This window comes from Protobothrops mucrosquamatus, unplaced genomic scaffold, assembly GCF_001527695.2.
Source record: "Protobothrops mucrosquamatus isolate PMUCROS unplaced genomic scaffold, P.Mucros_1.0 scaffold765, whole genome shotgun sequence".
Lineage (NCBI taxonomy): Eukaryota > Metazoa > Chordata > Lepidosauria > Squamata > Viperidae > Protobothrops > Protobothrops mucrosquamatus.
The window spans coordinates 307,504-321,104 of record NW_015387033.1 but is presented as its reverse complement, the minus strand read 5'-3'; the positions used below and the strand labels follow the sequence as shown (position 1 = coordinate 321,104).

General features: G+C 45.7%; 1 protein-coding gene across 1 annotated transcript in view; it reads right to left on the bottom strand.

Moving 5' to 3' along the window:
* The window catches only part of GDPD5 (glycerophosphodiester phosphodiesterase domain containing 5), a 76,474-nt gene that overhangs the window by 8,280 nt on the left and 54,593 nt on the right, over positions 1–13,601 (bottom strand). Inside the window, exons 10-14 of the mRNA XM_029284614.1 lie at positions 13,371–13,589; positions 11,400–11,578; positions 8,257–8,404; positions 6,806–6,888; positions 3,401–3,415 (exon numbers count right to left, since the gene is read on the bottom strand). Coding sequence (XP_029140447.1) covers positions 3,401–3,415; positions 6,806–6,888; positions 8,257–8,404; positions 11,400–11,578; positions 13,371–13,589 — 644 coding nt within the window. The remainder of the gene's footprint in view (positions 1–3,400; positions 3,416–6,805; positions 6,889–8,256; positions 8,405–11,399; positions 11,579–13,370; positions 13,590–13,601) is intronic.

Sequence of the window (13,601 nt, the reverse complement as noted above, 5' to 3'; positions counted from 1 at the left end):
AGGCAGAATAAAAATCTATAAATAAAATTAATATTATTATAACAGCACTGGCGCCACTAACACTACCTTTCAGATGCTATTGCGATTAAAATATTGATTCCATATCAATAATTGAGATTATTGATTCTATAAAACACCACTACTCAGGCTAATAATATCCTGCTCTGCGATCAGGGCAACCGTATTAACTGTTGAAATAAAATAAATGTTTTAAAATGCTTCAGGCTGGAAAAAACCCGGGTTCCAATCTCCGGAGCCTTGGAAAAACTCCTGACAGCCACTATCTCCTGCCCAGCCTACCTCGCCAGGTTGTAGTGTGTGTGTGTGGGGGAGAACTGGGGGAGGAAGGCGGTCCCAAGTTCTGAAGAAAGGGCAGGACGAAATAATGAATAAAAGGACAGGGACCCCAACGTTCCTTGATCCCCAGAGGTATAAAGACAAATACCTACACCACAAAGAAACCAAAAATAAAAATAAAAACACGCATGCAGATCTAACGCAAAGCACACAGATGCCTTGTACACAAAAGGGGGAACTTGTGGGCGATGCAATCACACAACACACGGTCGGTTGGCCAAAAAAATCCAGGTTTAAAGAGGAAGACGTGGTTTGAAGCGTGCAAGATGCCCTGTGTAGGGCGTCTGGGTCACCTGACTGTCTTCGCACAGCGGCTTCTGAGCTATTGCTGGTGAGTTGGGGGTCCATTCAGGAGCCCCCCTCCAAATATTCCCCGTTCCCTTCAAATCGGGATCGTTGCACCTTCCAGATACGTAGAGCCGATTTGCACCCATTTGGGTTACTATTCAAGAAATCCATTTCCCCCCACCTTCTATAGGTAGTCCTCGATTTGCAACACTTCGTTTAGTGACTGTGGCAGTGTCCCGGGATCTTGTGATCCCCTTTTTGTGACCTTCTGACAAGCAAAGTCAGTGGGGAAGCCAGATTCGCTTAACAAGTGTAGCAAAAAAGGTCGCAAAATGAGACAAAGCTCACTTCAACGACTGTCCCGCTTAGCGACATGAATTTTGGGTCCAATTGTAAGTCAAGGACTACCTTTGTACCTGGGGCTCCCCAGGGCCCCAGGTTTGAGCACCGAGGTCGTCTTAACTTGTATCAAAAGTTCAGTAACGGAATAAGGAAAAACAGGACAGTTGTTTCCCCACGCAACTACCCCTCCTCTCACAAGGACTTTAAATTCAAAGCAAGAACTGTGGTGTGGAAGTTGTAAATCTCCCTCCCGTCCTGACGTCTGCCTGGATTGCCGTTTTTTTTTTTAATTGCGCTTCCTCTGCGGGGAAGGAAACAAACAAACACACACATACAAAAATGCAGTCCTTGCCTTCCGAACCCTGAGAGGGAGAGCTTTTTTCCCATGCAGGGCAAGCCCTCCATGCCACTTAAAAGACCATCGCTGTAAAAGACCCACCAGTTTACCAACCCTGCTTTGGCAAAGTCGAAAAAAGGAGTTGCTTTTGGCAAAGATGAGGAAAGAGAGAAGTGATGTGCCAGGAACATGGAGAAAGCACAGATGTGCACAGAGACAGAGCCTGGATGAGGCGAGAGGAAGATGATGGTCTGGGCATATATCTCCCCCCTACCCAACCTTCGGCCTTTGGAGGGAAAAAAAAGGGGGTGAGTCACAAGGTCATATCAACCAGTAAAGGGGGGGAGGAGGAAAGTGCGCCACAAAAAAAATCTCTACACACATTCCAGGTAGACTTCAACTGACCACATTCATTTAGTGACCATTCAAATTTACGACTGTAAAAAGTCACTGGCAACCGATCCTCAGACTTATGACTGTTGCAGCATCCCCGTGGATGCGTGATCCAAATTTGGTTGCTTGGCAACCAGGATGTATTTCTGACGGTCGTAGCATCCCGGGGTCGTGAGACCCCCATTTGTGACTTTCTCAGGCAGCTTCCAACAGCAAAGTCAGGGACGGTGCAGCCGAACGAGACGTGGCGCTCAACCAATCTTGAGATCTAGCCTCTTGGATTTTTTTTTTAAAAAAAGGCAACGGCATTAGCTGAAGACAGAGGACTGGAAGATAGGGTCAAAAGACTTTGTGATGATACAATCAAAGCTCCATCTGGTTTTGTGCCCATCACACTTCCAATGCTCATCAAAACCTTCAACTCTCAGAATTCCCGTCAGCATGGATGGACTTCCCCTAAAATTCCTGTCAGCATGGATGGACTTCAACTCCCAGAATTCCCCAGTCAGCATGGATGGACTTCACCTAAAATTCCTGTCAGCATGGATGGACTTCAACTCCCAGAATTCCCCAGTCAGCATGGATGGACTTCAATTCTCAGAATTCCCCAGCCATCCAGAAACAATACCCTAAGCCAGGAGTCTTCAAACTTGGCCCTTTTATGACTGGTGGACTTCAACTCCCAGAATTCCTCAGCCAGCATGCCTGGCTGAGGAATTCTGGGAGTTGAAGTCCACCAGTCATAAAAGGGCCAAGTTTGAAGACCCCTGATTTATAGATACAGTGGTACCTCGGTACTCCTCATTCATTGGTTCTGGGAGGCGCAATGAGTAGCAAAAACGATGAGTAACAAACAAAAGTTTTCCCACAAGGAGCAAAGTCACAAGGCAACCGACAGCGACAAGTTCTAGCTTGTGTGCTGAGTACCAAACAAACGACGAGTACCGGGACAAGATTTTTACGTCAAAATGCGTTGAGTACCAAATCCGATGAGTTTCAAAGCAATTGAATGCCACTGTATTCAAAAACATCAATTTATGTATAAAATAAAATAAAATAAATCAATTTACACATATTCAAATACCTGCTTTGTCATTTAGAGCAGTCTCTCTCAGTCTTCACAACCTGAAGGTGTTGTGGACTTCAACTCCCAGAATTCCCCTGCCAGTTCGGCTGGCTAGGGAATTCTGGGAGTTGAAGTCCACAACATCTTCAAGGTGCCAAGGTTGAGAAACAGATGTAGAGCGCAGGGGTCTTCAAACTTGGCCCTTTTATGGCTTGTGGACTTCAACTCCCAGAATTCCTCAGCCATCCAGAAACAATACCCTAAGCCAGGGGTCTTCAAACTTGGCCCTTTTATGACTTGTGGACTTCAACTCCCAGAATTCCTCAGCCAGGCACGCGTGCCTGGCTGAGGAATTCTGGGAGTTGAAGTCCACAAGTCATAAAAGGGCCAGGTTTGAAGACCCCTGATGTAAAGCCTTGGGGGTTTTTTTAGACGCTCTTTCTCCCCAACTCTTTGGCTTGGAAAATTAAGTAAAATGAATGGATTAAATCACTCTTCCTTGGCTTCCCTCCCTATTCCCCCCCCCCCCACAAAGCTTGTAGAAAAGTTAGGGGGTGGGGAGGGAAAAACCAAAAGACAGATGAAGGTGAAATGAGGGAGGAGGTCCCAGCAATTACCTGATCAAGTGATAGCTGTAAAGATGCCGAAATGCAGCAGCGGAAAGAAGAAGAAGAAGAAAGAGGAAAGGAGACATGCAGAGATATGTCAGAGCAGTAAGAAAATAACCCGAAAATTCAAACGGCCCCCACCCAGTTGGCATTTCAAGAGGCCCTAAAGACACACACCCCCTCCAGGCCTTTGGAGAGGGTGACTTAAACCCCCCTTTTCTTGCTTCTCTTTATTCCCGTTGGAGGTCTCTGTCACGAATAAAGGTGCATAAATGAATATTTTGTGGGGTCCTTGGTGCTCCCTGAGCTTGCTTGTTTTCTTGCAGATGTTTCATGGGTCAAACTAGGAGGAGGAGGAGAAGGAAGGGGAAGGAGGAGAAGGAAGAGAAGGAGAAGGAGAAGAAAAGAAGAAGAAGAAGAAGAAGAAGAAGAAGAAGAAGAAGAAGAAGAAGAAGAAGAAGAAGAAGAAGAAGAAGAAGAAGAAGAAGAAGAAGAAGAAGAAGAAGAAGAAGAAGAAGAAGAAGAAGAAGAAGAGGAGGAGGAGGAGGAGGAGGAGGAGGAGGAGGAGGAGGAGGAGGAGGAGGAAGAAGAAGAAGAAGAAGAAGAAGAAGAAGAAGAAGAAGAGGAGGAGGAGGAGGAGGAGGAGGAGGAGGAGGAGGAGGAGGAGAAAGTTTAGTTGAGACAGGAGGAAAAAGGAAAGTAGAAGACTGGTGATAGAGAAAAACTATGGAGTCCTTGGTGCTCTCTGAGCTTGATTGTTTTCTTGCAGAAGTTTCATGACCCAACTAGGTAACATCATCAGTGCTAGTAGGGAGTGGGGTTTGTACAGGAGAAGGAGGAGGAGGAGGAGGACTGGTGATAGAGAAGGAGAACTGTGTGGGGTCCTTGTTGCTCTCTGAGTTTGCTTGTTTTCTTGCAGATGTTTCATGACCCAACTAGGGAGCATCATCAGTGCTAGAAGAGAATAGAGTTTGCTCTGTTTATAAACAAATAGCTTGTTTACAGAGATCAAACCCCACTCTCTTCTAGCACTGGTGATGTTATCTAATTGGGTCATGAAACGTCTGCAAGGAAACCACCAAGCTTAGAGAAGCACCAAGGAACCGCACAGGTCTACTCTTGAGCTACAAATATTTTCTATTAAACAATAATTTGCTGTGGTCTCCTTGGTTTTTGAAGTTTTTTTACCATTTGTAAACCATCCAGAGCTGCTGGCACTGAATAAAGAAATACATTTAATTAATTCAAGATCAAGAGGCACCCAAGACCTTGTGCTTTGAAATGTTGACATTCTTTCCCTGGAAGACGAGGACAAAGTTACTTTAACTTTGTTTTAAAACAAAACAATCAGGAGAATTTATTTTCTCCTATATCAACCTCTTTTTTAAAAAAAACAACACACCACTGTTTTTCCAACTATGGCAACTTTAAGATGGTGGACTTCAACTCCCAGAATCCTCCAGCCAGCATGGCTGAATTCTGGGAGTGGAGGTCCATCTACCTTCAAGTTGAAAAATGCTGGCTGATGCTACAACCTCTTGTCCAAGTTCCCTTAAAAAGGCATTAAGGATTTTCGCCCAAACTTCAGCAGCTAACTGATAATTTTATTTAACCCGAATCTGGGCAACGCTAAACTAATGGATTGTTTCTGCTTTTTTTTCTAGGCATTTGCTGTGTCTCCTCTTTAACGTTGTCTGAAAGTTTAAATTTCCTGTCCTTTCGCAGCTTCTTTTCTCCAAGTTGTAAGTTGCTTTCCTAAAGTTGCATTTCCTACACTAATGGCTAGAAAAGAAGAGAACTATATAAGTTTAGCATTCGGCAACTTGGGGGAAAAGGGAAAAAAATGCCACCTTAAGGCATCCAGACTTTGCAGAAAAGAATTTGTGCTTGGAAGAGAATATTTGCAGCTCAGGGTAGTGAACTGTGGGGTCCTTGGTGCTCTCTGAGCTTGGTTGTTTCATTACCCAACTAGGCAACATTATCATAGCTAGAAGAGTGTGGGGTTTTCTCTCTATTTATATAGGAACCACTTATAAAAGGCAGGGGCCTTCAAACTTGGCCCTTTTAGGACTTGTGGACTTCAACTCCCAGAATTCCTCAGCCAGCATGGGGAAACTATGGCCCCTTCATGACTCGGGGACTTCAACTCCCAGAATTCCTCAGCCAGCATGGGGAAACTATGGCCCCTTCATGACTCGGGGACTTCAACTCCCAGAATTCCTGAGCAAGCATGGGGGAACTATGGCCCCTTCATGACTCGGGGATTTCAACTCCCAGAATTCCTGAGCCAGCATGGGGAAACTATGACTGCTTCATGACTCGGTGATTTCAACTCCCAGAATTTCTCAGCCAGCATGGGGAAACTATGACCCCTTAATGACTCGGGGACTTCAACTCCCAGAATTCCTGAGCCAGCATGTGGGAACTGTGGCCCCTCATGACTCAAGGACTTCAACTCCCAGAATTCCTCAGCCAGCATGGGGAACTATGGCCCCTTCATGACTTGCGGACTTCAACTCCCAGAATTCCTCAGCCAGCATGGGGGAACTATGGCCCCTTCATGACTCGGGGATTTCAACTCCCAGAATTCCTCAGCCAGCATGGGGAAACTGTGGCCCCTCATGACTTGTGGACTTCAACTCCCAGAATTCCTCAGCCAGCATGGGGAACTATGGCCCCTTCATAACTTGTGGACTTCAACTCCCAGAATTCCTGAGCCAGCATGGGGGAACTATGGCCCCTTCATGACTCGGGGATTTCAACTCCCAGAATTCCTGAGCCAGCATGGGGAAACTGTGGCCCCTCATGACTTGTGGACTTCAACTCCCAGAATTCCTCAGCCAGGCACGCTGGCTGAGGAATTCTGGAAGTTGAAGTCCACACCTCTTAAAATGGCCGAGGTTGAGAAGCACCAGTTTAGCATTATTTCAGGGCTCTTCAAACATGGCCCTTTTATGACTTGTGGACTTCAAGCAAGCTGGCTGAGGAATTCTGGGAGTTGAAGTCCACAAGTCCTAAAAGGGCCAAGTTTGAAGAGCCCTGATATAAGGGCTCATCAAGAACACTCCCACCAACGCTGACAGGATAAGCCACTAGTATATAAAGAGGAAGCAACACCCTCCCTTCTAGCACTGACTCTAACATCTAGTTGGGTGAGGAAATGTCCGCAAGAAAACCACAAAGCTCAGAGAGCACCAAGGATCCCACAATTTGTCCTTGTGATCCTCTGCAATTTATTTATCCCTTGCCAAGTGCTAAATCCTTGCGTGGCCGTGAATTGACAAGTGGGATGAAGTTTGGCCTCTTATTTTTATTCCCTGAGGGAAACAGGCTGAGGAAGGATTCAAAGGGGCTCCAGATATCCATGGGAAGACTCTTAACAATATTACAAAGTCATCGGTAGGTGCTACTTACTTCTGGAAGATAAAAATCCCCACAATGATGACAAAAGAAGCGAGGTCGGCCGTTATCCAGATTAGATGGTATTCGTCCCGAGGCTGGAAATTAAGGAAAACAACTTAAGAAAGATTAAGGTTTTTTTTAAAAAAAAACAACTCCCCCTAAATGTGGGGAATGGGAGCAGAGAAATGGTCAGGTTTAACCATTAATACCCAGGCCTTTTTCATTTAAGATATGTAAACTTCAATTCCCAGAATTCCCTAGCCAGCATGTGTGGACTTCAACTCCCAGAATTCCCTACCCAGCAGGTATGGGCCAATTCCTAGAATTCCCCAGGCAGCCATACTGGCAGGGGAATTCTGGGAGTTGAAGTCTACACTTCGTAAAGTTGCCAAGTTTTCAAGACACTGACACACACCATAAATCTCTGTAAAGACACACTCATAGGCAAGCTAAAACTTTTAAGATTCTTGAATTTTACTAAATTAATTCCTGCTCTTCTAACATAGAACCTCTCAACATTTTGGTTATCACACCTGTACAACCAGGTGTACAGAATAGAGTAGAGTAGAGTAGAGTAAATAGAATAGAATAGAATAGAATAGAATAGAATAGAATAGAATAGAATAGAATAGAATAGAATGGTGACCAAAACTGGATGCAGTATTCCAAGTGTGGCCTTACCAAGGCCTTGTAAAGTGGTATTAACCCTTCACGTGATCCTGATTCTATCCCTCTGTTAATGCAGCCCAGCACTGTGTTGGCTTTTCTTTGAAGATGTTTCGATTCTCATCCAGGAAGCTTCTTCAGCTCTGACTGGATGGTGGGGAACGGAAAAATTTATACTCCTGGCAGAAAAACTGGTCATTTGCATTCTTTTAGAAAGAGTGCAGAGAAGAGCAACAAAGATGATCAGGGGACTGGAGGCTAAAGCATACAAGGAACGGTTGCTGGAATTGGGTATGTCTAGTTTAATGAAGAGAAGGACGAGGGGGGACATGATAGCAGCCTTCCAGTATCTCAGGGGCTGCCCCAAAGAAGAGGGAGTCAAGCTATTCTCCAAAGCACCTGAAGGCAGGACAAGAAGCAACCGATGGAAACTAATCAAGGAGAGAAGCAACCTAGAACTAAGGAGAAACTTCCTGACAGTGAGAACAATTAACCAGTGGAACTACCTGCCTCCAGAAGTGGTGAGTGCGCCAACACTGGAAGTGTTTAAGAAGAGATTGGACAGCCATTTGTCTGAAATGGTATAGGGTTTCCTGCCTGAGCAGGGGGTTGGACTAGATGACCTCCAAGGTCCCTTCCAACTCTTATTATTATTGTTGTTGTTGTCAAGTCAAGGAGAACCTGTAATTGAGCTTCAGAATAAAGATTACCGTCTGTGGTATGCAAACTCCCCTTTGACCGATGCGCCTTTGGGAAAAAGCCCAGCCAAAGAACAGTCGCCAATGAAAGCCACTTACCATCAGCCAGAGGGGGGAAGGCAGCCGGCGGAGAACATGCGAATTGTCCGAGGTGACCGACTCAACCCCCATGCACCAGAGGATGGAATACAGCCAGGGCTCGTTGACGATGTACAGGTTGACGCTCAGATTTGCACTGACATATTCCCTATAGGGGTGGAGGGGAGAAATTAAGAGAGGGAGGACCAGTTTTAAGGAGCCAAACCTTTATCGAAAAGACATATATACGAAAATGAAAGAAGAAATGCAAAATAAAGTACAGGGGGGAAAAAAACACACAAGAGGAAAAAAAGACCATCAACAAGGAAGGCTAAAATAACATTTTAGTGGGAACATTTTATTATGTTGCCGGTTGCATGGAAGGCCTAGGACAGGGGTCCCCGACCTCTGATCCGTGGACCGGTATCGGGCATGCCAGCAACCAGTCCGCACAAACAAGCAAAGCCCCATCCACGGGATGCAGGAACCACACAAAACCACACACGCTCCGGTTCGCGGGGAAAAACTCTCTCCACTGAACCGGTCCCTGGTGCAAAAAAGGTTGGGGTCCACTGGCCTAGGACACTGCCCCCTCCCAACCTTTTGGGCGTCAGAGACTGGTTCCATGGAGGGCGTTTTTCCCACGGATGGGAGGGACCTGGTTTTGCATGCTTCCTGGATCCCGCCTGCGCACGGATGGGACTTTGCTTGTTTGCGTGGCCCGGTTCCTGGCGGGTTGTGGACTGCTGCTGGTCCACCAACCAGGGGGTTGGGGACCCCTGGCTTAGGAAAATGTGTGAAATATTCAGCATTTCATACTTTGACGTCCCTTTTGTGGCATTCAGAGGTCCCCAACCCCCGGTCTGTGGACCGGTACCGGGCCGCGGCATGCCAGCAACCGGTCTGCACAAACAAGCAAAGTCCCATCCTTGGGATGCAGGCAGCACACAAAACCACGCACCTTCCGGTCGGTGGGAAAACCACGGAACCGGTCCCTGGTGCCCCAATGGTTGGGGACCTCAGCTATCGATTCTATAAAATGCCTAATTTCGTATACTAAGGGTGTCATGGTTCCGACTAATGAAACACTTCAAAGAACTTCCAGGCATTGTTTATCCTAAAAAGTCTTTAATCGTGAAAGTGTCGGCACAGCATAGTGGATGCCAAGATCTGAATTCCCCTCCCCTGAGCACATAATATTCCAGCATTATTTCCCTTCTCTGATTTGCAGTTCTCCAATTAGTTTGAAGGGCAAAGTTTCCCTTTTGTTCTTTTTTTTTTTTTAAAAAAATATTTTATTGGGTTTTATAAGGATTGGAAAGGAATGGGATCAATAGGGGTATAGGAAAGGGTAAACGCCAGGGAATTGGTGGTGGGTACAACAAAAAATCCACGCTTAACAAGCAAGTTACCGTCCGGGTATCAAAATCAAATAAACATCACTTATATAGTACTAAACAATTATAATAAACTGGGTTAACAATAACCGTAAGAATAAAAGATATAAATAACATTCATCTTACTAAATAACCATAATTAATAAAATATTAATAAGTTATAGGTCAACGCTGCAAATACTGTATATTTTTGCTTTGACAATATGCAGAACTGTCTGGTATTTTTAGAGTTAATGCAGAGCAGAAGAGGGTGGAGGGAAAAGCCCGGGAAAGAGAGAGGAAGGAAACCTTTGACCTTCACACTAATTGGATAACCGTGATATATGACAGCTAATTTAGGGAGGGAACATGCTGATAATTTAACTGCTCAGAAGAAGAGAATTTAGATCTTAGCATACCTTCGTTATGCCTGTGCTTACATTTTGTAACAATAAATTACTTTTAGGAAAACCAATGCCTGGAAGTTCTTTGAAGTGTTTCATTAGCCGGAACCATAATTATAATCATTAGCCGGAACCATTAATTATAATCACTAATGCTTAGAAATCACATTCAACCAAATTAATTTCAAAATATTTTCTCATTCTATCGTATTGCTAGCCATTGATAAAAAAATTTCCCATGTTTCAAAGTAGATAAGAGTCTTCTTTCTCTCTGATCTCTAAAGCTAATCTATCCATTTCTGCACATTCTAAAATTTTAGTAATTATAGTCTGATCAGATGGTAAATCTTCATTTTTTTCCAAAATTGGGCAAATACTATTCTCACCTCCGTCAATACGTGTAGTATTAAATATTCATTTTCTTTTCCATAATTAGTTCCTGATAATCCTAACAAAAACATTTCAGGCTTAAAGTCTATTTGTATTTTAGTCATTTTTTTTCCAGCCATCGATGGATCCTAAACCAAAATTTCTTTGCCTCTTAGGGCATGTCCACCAGGCATGGTAGTAGGTACCTGGTTTTTGTTTACATTTCCAGCAAATGTTCGATACGTTTTTAAACATTTTTTCGCTAATCTAACTGGTGTCATATGCCATCTATAAAACATTTTTATATAAGTTTTCTTTAAGTGAGGCTGCTTTAGTAAGTTTAATCTTTCTATCCCAAAGTTTTTGCCAATCTTCTGTAGCCTGCGGTGTCTTATCTTGACTAATCCCCACACACATTCTCTCTCCTCCCCTCCTAGCATCATCTAATTTAACTCTTAAAAATACCACACAGCTTATCCAAAGCGCCTGGAGGCAGGACAAGAAGCAACGGGTGGAAACTAATCAAGGAGAGAAGCAATCTAGAACTAAGGAGAAACTTCCTGACAGTGAGAACAATTAACCAGTGGAACAACCTGCCTCCAGAAGCTGTGAATGCTCCAACACTGGAAGTTTTTAAGAAGAGACTAGACAGCCATTTGTCCGAAATGGTATAGGGTTTCCTGCCTGAGCAGGGGGTTGGACTAGATGACTTTCAAGGTCCCTTCCAACTTTACTATTATTATTATTATTAATATAAGAGTGGCTGCCTCTTCATATTTTGTCAAAGCAAGAACACCCAACGTTAGCAGCGTTGACAGAGGGGAACATTAAAAAAACAGAGGCAGAAGGAACGTCTCCAGAAGCGCAAGCACAAAGTGCGAGCAACCGGGGCCGTAAGTGAGAAGATGGGGTACCCTTTGGAAAGATGGCATTGCCCATCAGGCACCGCCTCTGAAAAACAGGCCAAAGGATCGGATCAGCGCGGACTCTTCGCTTGGACTATAGGGCCACCCACTGGAACCACATAGAGTCCAACTCGTAGACCTTTGGAACCAGAGAGTTGGCGACCCGTAGACAGAAGACGGGTATCCAGACAACCTTAGGCCCCCGCTGAAGAGCTTGGTCAACGGACAGGTCTAACCCGTTGGTGTAGTGGACCTTCTCGTCGCCCCTCTTTTCTCCCGTTTTAACAACCTCAAAGGGGACCAACCCCAGAAGTAACAGGAGATGCTTTGGAGCAATCGGAGTTACAATAGCTCACCAGAGTCCGAAGTAACTCAAAAGATGTGCCGATGCCTTAGCTGGAATCGTGAAAACGTAGGTGGGTACACTTAACCAACGTGAGCTGGACAAACCATGAGTGCAGGTAATCCTTGACTTACAACCCTTCGTTTAGCGACTCTCCCAAGTTACAAGGGCGTTGGAAAAAAAGTGCCTTTTGACTGTTTTCCACACTTAGGACCTTTGCAGCATCCCCAGGGTCAGGTGATCAAAATTTAAGATGCTTGGCAACTGGCATGTACTTATGACGGTTGCATCGTTAACTGATCAGCTTTTGCCACTTTCCTTCCAAGCAAAGGCAAGGGGGAAGCCGGATTCACTTCACAACCGTGTGACCAACTTAACAACGGTGGCAAGCAAGGTTCTAAACTGGGGCAAAACTCACTTCGCAGTTGTCATGCTGAGCAATGGCAATTTGGGGGTCAGTTGTGGTTGTTACGTCGAGGTCTACCTGTGTTTATTCCGGTTCATTAAATGAATCAAGAGCAAAGCAAAACTCTTTTGGAGGGCCGGTTCTGCCCAGGATTGTCCTACAACTCTCGTCGTTCTTGTGGGTCTGTCGTAGCCGAGTTGCTCGCTTATCTATCCATAAACCCTCTTCCGCTTTGGATTTTTGATTTCATTTTTGCTGGCACTGAGGCAGGAGCCCCAACGTCTGTCCCACAGCTACCCGGCAGAGCCGTGGTGGCGCAGTGGTTAGAATGCAGTATTGCAAGCAAACTCTGCTCACTGCCAGGAGTTCGATCCTGACTTCCGAGGCCCGTAAAATGAAAACCCAGATTGTTGAGGGCAAATATGCTGACTCGATAAACCGCTTAGAGAGGGCGGGGAAGTGGTGTGTAAGTCTAAGTGCTACTGTTATTGCTAACTCTGCCCACAGTCTGGAGTTCGATCCTGACCGGGTCACGGTTGACTCAGCCTTCTATCCTTCCGAGGACAGTAAAATGAGGACCCAGTTTGTTGGGGGCAATATACTGACTCTCTAAACAGCTTAGAGAAGGCTGTGAAGTGGTATATAAGTCTAAGTGCTATTGCTAAGTAGGTAGGTAGGTAGGTAGGTAGGTAGGAAGGAAGGAAGGAAGGAAGGAGGGAGGAAGGAAAGGAAGAAAGGAAGGAAAGAGGGAAGGAAGGAGGAAAGGAGGGAGGGAAGGAAGGAAGGAAAGGAGGGAAGGAATGAGAGAGGGAGGGAGGAAAGGAAGGAATGAAAAGAGGGAGGGAATGAAGGAGGGAGGAAAGGAAGGAAGGAAGGAAGGAGGAAGGGAAGGAGGAAGGGAAGGAGGAAAGGAAGGAAGGAAGGAGGAAAAGAGGGAGGGAAGGAAGGAGGGAGGAAAGGAAGGAAGGAAGGAGGAAGGAAAGGAGGGAGGGAGGAAAGGAAGAAGGGAGGGAGGGAGGAAAGGAAGGAAGGAGGAAAGGAGGGAGGGAGCTAAGGAGGAAAGGAAGGAGCCATGGTGGCACAATGATTAGAATGCAGTATTGCAGGCAAACTCTGCCCACAGTATGGAGTTCGATCCTGACCGGCTCACAGTTGACTCAGCCTTCCGTCCTTCCGAGGTCGCTAAAATGAGGACCCAGATTGTTGGTGTGTGTGTGGGGGGGGGGGGCAAATATGCTGACTCTCTAAACCGCTTAGAGAGGGCGGTGAAGTGGTACGTGAGTCTAAGTGCTACTGCTTAGGCACTACCCACAAAAGTCCCGTGCAACTCACAGCCTGCTGAGGGATGCCCGAGGCGAGGACGGCTTCCAGGGTGACGTTGACCGAAGTGCCGAAGTAGGGGTGGTCTTCGGGCAGGCCTTGAAGGTTCAAGAGGACGGTGGCGTTGCCCTTGACCATCTCTAGCATCTCGGTCAGTCTGCAGACCGACTGATTGGCGGCTTTGACGAAGTCAGACGGGGAAAGGGAGCTGACTGTCCAGAAGGGGTCATTCTGTGGAAAGAA